Source organism: Heliconius melpomene, chromosome 6 (assembly GCF_056956725.1).
Source record: "Heliconius melpomene rosina isolate 202511_hmr_F chromosome 6, ASM5695672v1, whole genome shotgun sequence".
NCBI lineage: Eukaryota > Metazoa > Arthropoda > Insecta > Lepidoptera > Nymphalidae > Heliconius > Heliconius melpomene.
Window position 1 is genome coordinate 6,679,260 of NC_140394.1, and position 13,803 is coordinate 6,693,062.

General features: G+C 32.1%; 2 protein-coding genes across 2 annotated transcripts; one reads left to right on the forward strand and one right to left on the reverse strand.

Moving 5' to 3' along the window:
- The first annotated feature begins 2,193 nt into the window (after positions 1-2,193).
- On the forward strand, positions 2,194-9,132 carry LOC146538253 (uncharacterized). The gene is made up of 5 exons (XM_085186625.1): positions 2,194-2,860; positions 3,979-4,039; positions 4,824-5,032; positions 7,761-7,923; positions 8,446-9,132. Exons 1-5 carry the CDS (start codon positions 2,692-2,694, stop codon positions 8,528-8,530), a joined length of 687 nt encoding a protein of 228 aa, XP_085042751.1. The 5' UTR covers positions 2,194-2,691; the 3' UTR covers positions 8,531-9,132.
- On the reverse strand, positions 8,846-13,579 carry LOC146538254 (odorant receptor Or1-like). The gene is made up of 5 exons (XM_085186624.1): positions 12,657-13,579; positions 11,236-11,332; positions 10,551-10,664; positions 10,058-10,213; positions 8,846-9,215 (listed from the first exon to the last, which is right to left on the reverse strand). Exons 1-5 carry the CDS (start codon positions 13,577-13,579, stop codon positions 9,162-9,164), a joined length of 1,344 nt encoding a protein of 447 aa, XP_085042750.1. The 3' UTR covers positions 8,846-9,161.
- Positions 13,580-13,803: the final 224 nt, after the last annotated feature.

Below are 13,803 nucleotides of genomic sequence, written 5' to 3' on the forward strand. Positions count from 1 at the left end.
CCGAGATTTCATAACCGTAGATCCACGAGAAGAGTACCCTATGATCATTATGTTATAATGTATAGGGTATAGATACTCCCTGTAGGTGTAGGGTTAGATTAAATATGCGGTGAATTTCATTTAAAATGCACCAAAAGTGGTCGAGTGTTTTGATTTAGTTGATTTCTTTTTGGCGGTACTCAACACCGCACTTTGGCTTATTACCAGGGCGGGGAAATGAAAACAATTAATTCTCACGAGTCGGAATCGAGTTTTATAATAATGATTTAAATCTACGAATAGTAATTTAGTAGTGGAACTACATTGCATAATAATACTTTCCGCAGCATAAGTATAATCAGATCGAAGGATTTTTTTTTTATCGAAGCTACACTATTTATTTTGTATGTCTTATGCTTCGCCCTAAAATCCCCTCAAATACTAAAAGGAACCCGCTACCCAATACCTACTCAGTAGTTGCACATTTATAACGTATTTTTTCCGCTTTGTTGTACATAAGTAATTGTTGTCTATTTAAGTACATAGAATCTGAATTATCTTAAAAAAAGGGTCCTGAAACAGCGATAAAAACTTGTATGACAATTTGTTTACTATTGAGTTTCCTTTAGATAAATTAAATCAGCCCGAGGCCGCGGACGAGGGACAACTTTATCTGTTTACTAATAATACATCATGTTTATCTAGTTTTTTGTGTACTTTTATTTTGAATTACAATATATTTAGCTTAACTAATACGTGTTAGTCACATATTCAGTCTTTTAATTGACTGTGAGTCAAAATGTCTATAACTCATATTTTAATTGTTTTTTTGGCTTGGTCAGTCATGGCGTCACGGGTTGTGGGTTCAATTCTCATTAAAGGAAATGAAAGATTTAATATTTCCATTTCCTCTTTCTGGTGAAGTTTCGTGTTGATTTCCGATTTCCAATCAACAAGCAATGTCTCGGAAATTGATCGGAAAAAAGGGAACAGAGTATCTTAGCACTATGTTCCCCTGCCTGATGCGCTGGGTTTTCTCGTCATCCCTGATACTAGATAAAGCGTGAAGTTGAAGTTTTTTTTCTATTAAGATACAATTACATGCTTATATAACTAAGAAATTTAAACTTCTTTCGTTTAGTCGTAATAATGAAAAAAAAAACTTTAACTTTAACAATTTATCTATTATTATATATTGGATAACGTAGTTTTTTAGCACATGTTACGACAGCGCTTCCATTTATACGATATTATTGGCATCACACTTCTGTGTAAATTATAATCACTCAACCACTTACAAGTAACACAAAACTTTAATACGAAGAAAAAGATAAAATAACGATATAATAGTAAATTTTACTTTTAAGCTTTGCTACACACCATAATAACTTTTTCTATAAAGTGTTACAATAATAAAAAACATGGCATTGAATAGAAATGATGATGTTTACAATTAAATTTTGTATTTTATCTTATCTGTTGTAAATATTTTATATTTACTCATAAGATAGAAAGATATATTTATTCTTTAATATCTTATTTTCAAAAAATTATATACAATAGCTCTACATTTGAACAATCTGAAACTTAGAAATTGTGTTAATGAGACAATTTCGAAGCAGTGTTAAAATTTTAAATCAAAACCAAATCAAATTTAATTCAAATCAATCAAAATCAAATTAAATTAGCTTCACGCTTTGCTCCGCATACAGCAGGGTAGGCAGAATGAACCTAGTGTAAAGACACTCTCTGTTCCCCAATTCCCGCTAAATTCTGGACGTATTGCAGGTTGAGTGGCGGATCTCAACGCTGCGCTTTGCCTCGATACCAGAGCGAAGGAATGATAATATCAATTTAAATAAATATTTCATTTCCTCGTGTGAAGTCGAACCCGCGACCAATTGCGGTCACAGTCACACTTTGTGCCCCTGAGCACGATTGGCCCCTTTTATTTTAATGTATTATAATAATACAATTTTTTAATTAATTTTATTTTTAATTTGATATTATTAGGTATATTATGCGTAAAAGCTGTAGTGGCTATTGTATTTTAAAATTAGACGTATTATATAACAACAAATACAATTAGTTTGGTAATTTTTTAACATCTCTCATCAAATGAACATCTAAATTTTTAAATTTGAATTTACATTTTGCTTATAATAATATAAGTATTCCCGCCTTCAAAATTATTTTATTAATTATTTTACCACGGAGAGCGGTTCATCTGTAATTTTCAGTAGAGTGAGGCTGCACGCGAGACCGAGCAGACGTTATCTAGTGTATTCGCGAGTTTTTTCATATAGTGTATCACTACGGACGTCTCCTCGTAACTTCTAATATTTATTATTTGATCTCATGTTGTTCTCATCATGTTTACAAATAACATTCAAGGTGCTATATTTGTGGGACCTGGCACTCGGCCAGTATAAATAAACTGATGCGCTTTTGATATCTTATCTATTAGTTCACAATTAAAGATATTATAGTTCACTTCATAAATTTCTTGTTAAAGAAAAAAAATCTAATTAGTTTATTCTATGTATGATATATATAAGAACTGTGTGACAAAAATTCGTATTAATGTGATATAAATTGTGAAAATATATATTGTGTGTTAATTATTCGGAACGAAAGAAACCTTGGAACTTACTCAATTTGTGTTGTTCTTGTAAAGGCTCATTCAATTAGCAGAAATGAAGTGAAGTGAAAATGAGTGTGGAAATAAACCAGGCTGCCCAGGACAGTGGTCTCCGTCCGCCTCAGACGGTTCATAAACAAGGGACAGTAAACAGATGTACGCCCAAAAAGTCATTAGAGTCAAAATTATGGGACTTGTTACAGCCTATAGCCAGATTATGGGGTCTTGTAACTGCTATAGGTAGGTATTATATTAATTTAAATTTTGATTGTCAGTTTATTTCTTCGTATTTTACTATCGCGAATTTCTTATATTCAGTTGTGTAGAAAAAGAGAACTTTAGAACACGTCTCATAATTTAACTTTATTTTCTTGACGCGTGAATAAAATTTATGTATGTATGATGGTATTAGGTACCTTTTGTTGGTGGTCTTTCTTTTTCTTATTTTTTACGTCGGGTTGAGTATGTTTATAGTAATTAATCAGGTATAATCAATCAATGTTATCAATGAAGATCTTAGTATTCTTATTCTTACGGATGTTTTTTTTTATATGTATCTTGTTTTTTAAAATAAGTAAAATTTCATACTATCAATTTTAATATAACTTTTCAATCCATCACGCAAGTAAATGTAGTAAAAATTTATTCTAAAAAACACTCGCTCACTAATGGTTCCGTACCAATTTCAAGATTGTGGGTATCTTATAAATGTTGACAAACTTTAGTTTGCGGGCGTATGCACTCATTTTGTTTAAAATAAACTACAAACATAAATTTTTATCAACTTTCACATCCACGCGATCTTGAGATAACGATTTTCAGACGGACTGGTGGGCAAGGAAGTGGTTCTATGTAGATTCCGTTTTTTTCTGTGTGAGAAACGGTTGAGAAACCTAAAAAAGTACCTAAAGTACTAAAACAATTTATTTTCCATACTAAAAAAAAGAGTGTGAAAATTTAAAGTAATTTATTGAAGAATTACAGTAGGTACTGATTACATAATTGATGATGAATTATTATTACATCTTTGATATAATTTAAAATCACACTCTACGTAAAATAGTATATACTTTTGCAGATTTATTTATGTAAATAATAAATATAATTGAAATTACACAGAAAGACTATTATATAAAAAAAAAAAACAAAATAGACAAAAACAATAGATTTTTATTTTTCATATAAGTAATTAATTAATGAATTGTGATGTTTTTCTTTGTTATTTAATTATCTATTCGACTTACACGTATACTATGTATATACCTATGTTGCGATTTGCTAGCAAAGTATAAAATAGTAGATGTATCCAGATTTGTGTCATGTCGCACTCATGCCACGACAACTTCTATTGTTCCCAGTAATGAGTGGCGCAGGCGCTGAGCTGACTGTCCTAGGGTATGAAGTGGCGCCTGGGTTAATGTGAGTAATTACTATAGCATACAGCATTACATTTATAATTAAATTCTGATTTAAATAATAATTAAAGTAAAATGCAGATAAATATTAATTATTAGATAAAAAAAATCCTTTGACAACTAAAGATAAGCATTTTGCTATTTATAATGAGGGTAACACGTAAACGTTCCATTTAATTTTAGAATCGGTTAGTTCTTTATCCAATCAAAATATAGCATATTCTTTTTTTAGTAATGTCGTAGATTTTATAAAAAAGAAATGAAAAATATAAAAACTAAAGCGTCTTTGCTTAGAAACATAATAAGCATAAAGAACTTCAAAATAAGCCATAAACCTGAGAGGATGAAAACCGGGATAATAAATGCGTAACACTTACACCCGACGGAAACTCTAACAAAAGAGGCCGATACGAGTTTTACGTCTTTCTCATTTCTTTTTCTTAAAAAAGAAAGCCTTTTTTATTTTGGTTTTAGGTATAGGCTATATACCTATACTTAAAGCCAAAATAATCTACACTCCTTTGCAATATGTGTTTTTGATTTGAAATTTAAGGCTAAATAATTTGCAATTGCAATTGTAGTTATTTCTCTTAATTATTTTTGGCCAATTTGTTGGCAAATTGCGGAGTTGAGTTCCACTACTCAACACGCAATGCCTCCAGAATTCGGCGGAAAATGGGCAACGGAGTGTCTTAACTCTGTTTATGTCTGTGCTGTAACAATCCATAACAATCCATAACAATCTGTTAACAATCCATAACATGTAACAATTTAAAAACTTGTTACAGAGTGGGGGCGGCCCTCGTATTCATATTAGAGACAATGTGGGTGATAGCTTTGTTCGTGGACTTACTGTGCCGTCGAGGGGAATACTCCATGAAGCTCAGATGCTGGGACTTCATGCGGTGGTCGTGTGGACGAGCGAGGGCACCCTTCTACGCGTGTGCAGCGACGGCAATACTCTTTGCTAATCTAACAATTTTAGCTACTGTTTCGGGTACCGTTTTTAATTTCAGGTTTAATTATGCATTGACAAGATGTAGGCAGGGTACAAATAACCTACACCTCGTCAAATTACCTCATTCACCGCTTTCTGTTCAAATTTGGGAGTACTTATATCTATATATTCTGGTTCTCTTACTAGGGCGGAAAAATAAAAATTTAAATATCCTGCTTCCGAGAGGGGAACCAACCCGTTACCATCGCGTATACGGTCAGACGCGGTCAGTCCTACTGCGCCACTACGGTCTCGTATGCTTATTTTATATAGGTCTACATTATATTTCATAATTTTACTTCAGATTTTACTGAAAAGAAGTTTTAAATTTTATTCTAAGATGCGACTTGTGATTCTTCTCACGTCTGTCATCTTGTCACGTATGGTATATGTGATGTTCTACAGATCTACGTATGCCCCATGTATGTGTATGTAGGAAGGTAAAGTTTGTATTTTCCGTTCGAGGAAGAGAGGTCCAAGAGGATTTTTGTTGGTATTAATAATGGAGAATATTTACTTTAATTTATTAGGGCTTGGAATCGACATTAAATTATATTTAAATTATATTGTTAGGATGGTTAATTTGGGTTTAGAGGATGAGAATCCTTCACGTAGAGGATAGCAGAGGGAGTCTAGTGTTAAGACACTCCGTTTCCCATTATCCGACGAATTCTAGAGGTATTGCGCGTTGAGTGGCTGAATTCAACGCCACTCTACACCAGAGCGAACAAATGAAAATAATAAATATTTAATTATCTCGAGTGCGAGTCGAACCCACAACCATTCGCGTTCAGTCATTATAAACTTTCATTTATACACGCTTGTATAAAAGAAAGGTTATAATTCTTCTATAAAATGTTTGAATTTATATTCGCTTATTTTATTTACGAAAACAATGTATCCAAAGCTTTTAAATAAAAGTAGAACTAGCGACAATTACACAGAAAGCTGCATAAGCTGTTTGCAACAGTAATTACTAAACAGTAGTTAGGTACTTTTATGTTATAATTAAGACTATAACGCCACCGCGAACGGCAACATGTTTCTAGGTTAAAATTGGCCTCTTAACCGGTTAATAGGCTTTCCTAGTGTCCACATTGCGAGAAAACAGACACTTAAGTATACCTAGAAGTTGCTTCTCTCTTATTTATATGTTTAATATAATTAAAGTTATAGTATTATTCCGTGGAAATTGCACTACCGTGTGAGTATTTGACTGAACACGATAATTGGGAGTTCAAATTACATCTGTCCATATTTATATGATCCATCCATCCATACCTACATATATTATAAATTCGAAAGTAACGCTGTCTGTCTGTCTGTCTGTCTGTCTTTTACGCAATCAGGGCCAAACCGCTAATTTAATTGTGATAAAATACTCATATAGAGATACTTGAGGGTCTCGGGATGAACATAGGATATTTTTTTTTCTCATATTTGTAATATTATCGATATATACCAATATATTAAAATACTTATTAATTTGACATGCAATTTATTCCGCCATGTTAATAACAACCGCCGTTGCTAAGCAACGATTTGTAAAGTTTGTTGTTAGAAAACGTCACCCAAAATGTGCTTGCTTAACGCATCTCTCTACTGAAAACTGAAAATAATTTCATAAATATATTTAATAAATATTCGTATAGTTCAAGCGGGCATAGCCGCGTTCGGGTCCACTAGTATACCTATAAAAAACAAATTTACGTTAGTATGAAATAAATAAAACAATTCTTCGTTAAAAAAAATAATTATATATGTATATAGCTAAATTTAAATATATAGGTAAATATATAGGTACTTCAATAATGTTAAGTATGGGAGTTAGGATGTTTAAATAAGACAAGGGTAGGTTAATGAATAATGTCTAAACAACTTTATACATCATTCATTTGTGGCAGTAAACATCTGTAAAAATAGTTTGTTTCGAAAACTAAATTGTTATATCAGCAGTAGAAATGGGTTTGACGGGTCGCGACGTGTTAAACGTGACTCTTGATCCCTAGGGGATGACTATGTCAATTTTGATTTACATTATAATGAATGAATGAAAGATTTATTAATATAAATTTTATTTATTTCCTGTAAATGGAGGATGTAATAAGAATGATATTTTTAACTTTTCGATATTTGATTATTTAATTCTTAAATTATCATATGCGCGAAGTTCTGAAAATTTAAGATATTTAGTGATGGGTGGCGAATTTCAAATTAATAGTCAAATAAAAGGTGTCGCCTAACCGTAAATATAAAAATAGAAGGAATAATTGTTAAATGAAAAAAAATGCAAGTTCAAGTTACATGTTCCTTTCAAAGTAGGCCAAAAAATCTTAAAAGATAAATGTTTCCAGAGGAACAATTACATAAACATTAATACATACACGAATATTAATAATCTACTACGTAATCGAATGGAATAAAATGTTAAATTATACCTATGAAGCAACGATAAGTTTTAATTTACTACAGTGGTTAATGTTATCCAACATAATAAAAAAAGGTAGTAAAAATTAATGAATAAATTTATGTTAAGGCCAGTCGTGGCACAGAGGCACAAAGTGTGTGTAAATGCGACAGGGTGTGGGTTCGATTTCCACTCTTTCATTTCTTGGCTCTGGTGTCGAGGGAAAGCGCGGGTACACCACTCTACACGCATTGCCTCCAGAATTCGGTGGAAAATAGAGAACGGAGTGTCTTAACACTTAGGTTACATTTAATTTTTCAGGTGGCATGTTACTGGTGCTAGCAGCACTACGAGCAGCAGTCCCCTTCTCCCCGTACGCGAGCCACGGGCCGCACTCGCCCCGCGCGGGCAGCACCCTGCTCAGTCAGCACGACTCCGCCTTGCCCGACGTGTACTACAACGCGGCGCAGTCTGCTGACGACAGGTTTGCACAATGGATGTACTTTCGATTGTAACTTGAGATGAGAGGATTGTGGATTTTATCATTTTTTTTTTGTTCATTTTGTTTGTTTGGTTTGGTACTATTGATTTTTTTCTTTATTTATTTTTGTACATTGTACTCATACTCGTATATGGATAGAAAGTAAAGTAAAGTGTTAAAATATTTTTTTTTTCACTCTTTATAATCTTCTCCACTTTGATAAACAGATTTCGCTGTATACAGAAAATATATTATACATATAAAAATATTCTCCGCATGATCTTTGACTTGAAATACATGTTTTACTAGTAAAGTCACAATGGCGTCGCTTCTGTAATTATTTCTAATTAAAAAAAAAACTTAATAAAACAGCAAATTTATTTCTTACGATATTATACAATTTTTTATAACAACATGTGTTTTTTGAATTTGCATAATTACTTTTATAATTTATCACTATAGAAATAATTACGTAATTAAAAATGTATATAACTTTATATTAATATTAAATATTATTATGCTTAGGTGTGAAGAAATGACAGTGTTAAACGCGAAGACACCAGAGAGATCTCGCAGTGAGACGCCCAAGCCTCGTCTACTAGAACTATGACCTACTTTACAAAATTCATTTATGCTCGGATAAAGAGGTTTAAATTAAAATGTATATAGTCATTATTAAAGTTAATAGTTTTACTTCACATGTGCATCCATGGAGATATCGGCCGAGAAAAGTTTCTGTGAGAAAACAAGTAGAGTCGACTCTACTTTTTATACGTATTGTCATTTGAGTGCAGTACGTACTATAATTTCATTAAAATTGATGCTTGTATGAAACATGTATGTTGTTATACCTACATAATTATGTAAAATATTATAATACAATCATGAATTATTTACTGTGAAATTAAAAGATTTGACACTGAAATAAATTATTTTCAATTTATTATAATCTAAATGAACATCATTAAAGCAAAAAAATATATAAAATATTTAAAAAAATATATTTAATTTCTAGGTCAAACGTACAAGTGAACTAGCGATAAGTTGACGTCAACATTAAAAACATTCGAATATTTATTTTCTACTTTTATATGTGCTTACAAACTGTGATAGCTATTAGCATAGACTAGTTACTTATATTTATATTGTCATATTTGCTGAGACTAGGTAAATATAATTATGTAATGTGTGTAATAAATAAACTTATAATAATGTGTCGTTTTAATGAAATACCTCAACAGTTAAACCTGTTTTTGACTTAACACTGCGTAGTACGAATATGCTGCTTTCAGTATCTGAAAGAAAAAAAATGGAAATAAGCATGTATCTAAATAGACGACGTCGTGAAAATAAATAGTGTCAAAATGGCGGCTAAAATGTCATTCTTCACGTAGTAATACAATATAGTATAGAATTATGTACGGGAAACATTAAAAAACACGGAAATAAAAAAGTACTGCGTATTATACATATCTTTAAATACTCACTATCTTTAAGTTTAACTTCTATAAGGAAAAATATGACCTCAAAAGTATATTTTTGCTTACGTTTTTACAAAAAATCATCACTTTTGTTTAAGATTTCTTATAGAATATGTATAAGGAGTTTCTCATAATATAAATAGTTTACCTAGTAAATTAATTTTAACTTAGAAAAATGCAGCTATGGATGTATACAAATACAATTACGTTATAACGTTAGTCGTGAAATGGCTGTAACTGTTGATTGGAAGACAATTGTACCAATTAACGTCATCAAGAAAGTGATGTATTGTATGCATATATACAGTTGATAAACTTAAAATATTAGAAAGAATTCAATATTTTTTATTTATATTTCTAAATGAAAAAAAAAAAAATATCACAGGCAACGTACATGTCAGTATTACGAGTACATTGTTCACTTACTGTATTTTCATATTTTTTAATATTATGGTTGAAGTAAAGATTTCTCTTATTATTTCAACGCTCTAAATAAATTAAGGTTAGGAGTGAATTATATAAATAATAACTGAAATATTATCTCAATATTTCTACATTAGTAAATATTTTAGTGACTAGATTAGTTTTATAATAGATTTATGAGCATAGAAACTATTGGTTAACTGCTATATTTTTTGTATTTTGTAAAAACTCACAGATAGAAAGCAGCTGTTGTCCATAAAGGCGTAACCTGCTGCTCTTAGATGTAGTGGTTTCTGGGCTCTTATCATGGTTAGAAGCAGCATACGTCGAAGGCGTGGCGGCATGCGTTCCCATTTACACTGCATTACTGCATCTGATATTAGACTGGCCTGGCAAAAGTTTTTATGGTAAAGTTGTTAAACTTTCTTCTCCTTTATTCGATGTGGTTATAGTGAAAAAAGGTTTTCAATTATTAATACACATTATAAACATTTCAAAAATTATTTAGTTTAGATTAGGCCAGTTGTAGCGCAAGGGCATAAGCGTGTCCCCAGTTGAGGACGTGACACATTTGATATATTCATTTCTTCGCTCTGGTGTCGACGTAATGCCTCCAGAATTCGACGGAAAGTTGGGAACGGAGTGTTTTAACACTAGGTTCCCTCTGGCTATCCTGCAGTGTGCGTGATATAGCGTGAAGCTGATTTATTTTATTTTAGTGCTTACTTGATACGTTAATTCACTTCCAGTAAAACATTGTATAGCGAGCTGTATGATCATGGCCACGAAGAAGGCTAATGATGTCGCTAAGCGGATTGATTTGAAACTGGACGCATCTTGCTGTAATCATGCAAGTATTTGTAAATTATAATATTAAAACAAATAAATAAAAAATAAATGTTTTGGGGTCAATCGTAGCGTATAGGCGCACGCGTGTGACTGTCAAAGCGACAGGTTGTGGGATCGATTACCGCTCGAGGAAATGAAATTCTGAATCCGAATTGAGTAACCATTTAACACGCAATGCAGTTAAAAATCGGCGGAAAAGGAAAAGTGGAGAGCGGAGTGTTTTAACACAACAATATTTTTTAAGTTTAATATTTTAAGAAATTAAGGTAACATGCAAACGTATTTTTTCAGAAGCAGCACATTAACAACTCTGAGTATATTCCTGATCCAGCTAGCAAGTAGGTACCTCACAAATTCTGTTCAAAAATTTTTATAAATGAGTAAAACTCGTCGAAGTTACAATTTCAGAGCGTAAAATTATTTAAAATATAATAACCATCTCGAGCATTAAATCTACATTTAAATTAGAATAATTTTATAGAACAATTTGCCTCGAAAGTGATATTTCTGTGATATATATGTAAATAATAAATAAAAAAGAACTTCTCCTGTTTTATCTTACCGAAACTTGCACCATTACGACGCAAATCGCAGCCATACTCGAGAGGAGTTGAGTCATAAAGCCATAGGTATAAGTCGACGCGAATTTCTTCACACAACTGGAAGTAAAAGGCTGACTGAATACTGGGGACTTATCGAAAAATATGAATGAACTCCTTCATTTTGAACGGAGGTGAATATGAAACGTAGATTATGTTGATTTAGGCGTGAAAAATGTAACAGAGTGACAATATTGACGCGGTAATCCTTTGATATTGGGCAAGTCGTATCCCACTAAATATTACCTTTTGCCAATATTAGTTAAATTATTATAATATACGTTTGTAAAAAGAAATATATATAATATATAATATTATATATATATATAAAAACGTATTTTAATTTTTTCGTTCTGGCATATAATGCAAAAGCCCAGAGTTGAGTTTCTACCCTTCTGTCTGCGGGATAAAGCGTGAAGCTGATTTTACTTAACCTTAAAACAGTTATATTATTTAATTTCTATTAATGTTGTCACAAGGACAATATGTCGCTCATACTCACACAAATAAAATGTTTATATCGTCTTAAAGTTTCACTACTAATATTTTTCTGTCCACTATATTTTAAGGAAGGAAAGTTTGTCGTTAGCTGGCACGAGTTAAGTTTCAAGCTAATTTATGTCGTACTTTATTGCAATTTAAGGGTCGTTGCCTTCATACTACTTGGTGCCAGAAGTTTAATTCAACTTATGTTTCGTGTCTTTTTGTGGTAAGCAATAAAGAAACTTAGTTAGATACATCGTCTTTGCTATCGTCTAGTTAAATCTTTTTAAATAATAATTTAATTAATTATCATTAAAGTATCTTTTGTGTAGGTACTATGTATAGGGCTTTTCACTGCAAATTTATTATTGTACTCATCAAATCAGCAGTTTTTCAGATAAAATTCATCATTTTAAACCTCAAATAAGTCCCTGTGCTCTAAGGCATCATAGATTTGAATATTTAATATTAATTTCAGCCAGATACGTCCACGCAATCTCGAGATGGCCTTGACAGACGGATAGATGGGCAACAAAGTGATCCTATAATGGTTCTGTTCTTACCTTTTGTGGTACACCACCCTAAAAATTACTCTATATATTGTAGACTAGACATATATTTTTGACTTTCTAAGTATTGTATGCTTAAATAATGATGATGAATAATGCATTTAGAGATTTGCTACATACATTTAGTTTCCACACAAGTAAAACCTACGTAGGCGTGTTAAACCAGATCTAAAAGGAAATTACAAACATTAACAATGTCTACCCAAAAAATCCCATCAATCAGTCACTTCTTTTTAAAATGGAAACTACATTGAAAAAAACTAAATTTCTAGTAGAGCAAAGTGAAGTTAGGTGAATGCACAATTTAACTATGTATATATGTAAATTCATACTTAATTAGCATTTGATGTTGCTGAATACAACTTTTTAATGAATTTTCTAGCGCAGTTTCAATATCTTTATCTGTATAGTACGCTTTTGCAAGTCTCTCGTTGCGACGAGTTGGATCTGAATGAAATATATGGTCGACCACAAGAGAATTGACGCGACTAGGATCAATATCTGCAGCTAAATGGCCAAGTGCTCGGTCATAAGCAGTCATTAAGGCTTCCTGTAGTGTGACGAACTGTGAACTCATATGCAATATGACAGAGCCAATAAATGTGTCAATTGTCATAACGATGTGGCCTGTCCACAGCAGTCCTACCGTTTCTAGCAAAAAAGTAAAGATGTAAGATTCTTCGCTCTCATATTTCCATGGAATGAATATGGGTTGAGGAAGCGTCCTCGGTGGCTTCGACACAGATTCGTTAAGCTTAGCCACTTTAGCTTTCCAACGAAGGTCTTGAATGATTCCATAAATGTTTGTGTTTCCTATTGTTATCCATCCAAAAACGACAAACGATGCTGTTAATATTTTCGTTATTCTTGTAGTTTTACGATTTTTTTCATAATTTTGATAAAAGTCTTGTAATCTTATATTTAAAGTTCGCACTATGTCCTGAATATTGTCGTTTTTAAAGTAAAATATGTAGAGTTTGATTAGAGTTAGGTCATGGGTGATGACAAAAGACAAACTAAACATGAATCGGTCGAGATCTTTTTCGCCGATAAAGGGATCGATTGATTCTAACCCCACAAAGCCAGCAACCCAAACTACCTGTGTTAGTATTGCGTAATATAAGTACCATCCAGGGAAATTTCTAGTATCATTTTCATCGGGATGGTGCCACCAACCCAGTCCCAAAAAACGCAGCAAATAGTAGTGTGGGGCAAAATATCTCGTTGGCGCACCACGGCTCTGTGCGTTTGACATTTTAAATGTTTCCTATTCTATTTAATTGACTCTTTATAGTCACTACTAGACACATTCATATTGAACTGTTTAAATTGAGATTATTGCGCAATCAATGTCGCGTATACATTTAAATATAAAATATAAGCGTTAGCGATAAAATAATATTTTTTCATTTATTTGTCACAATTTCAACACTTTTAAAGCAGTTTCAGCAAAGTTCTGTTTTCATTTGTGTAGTAATG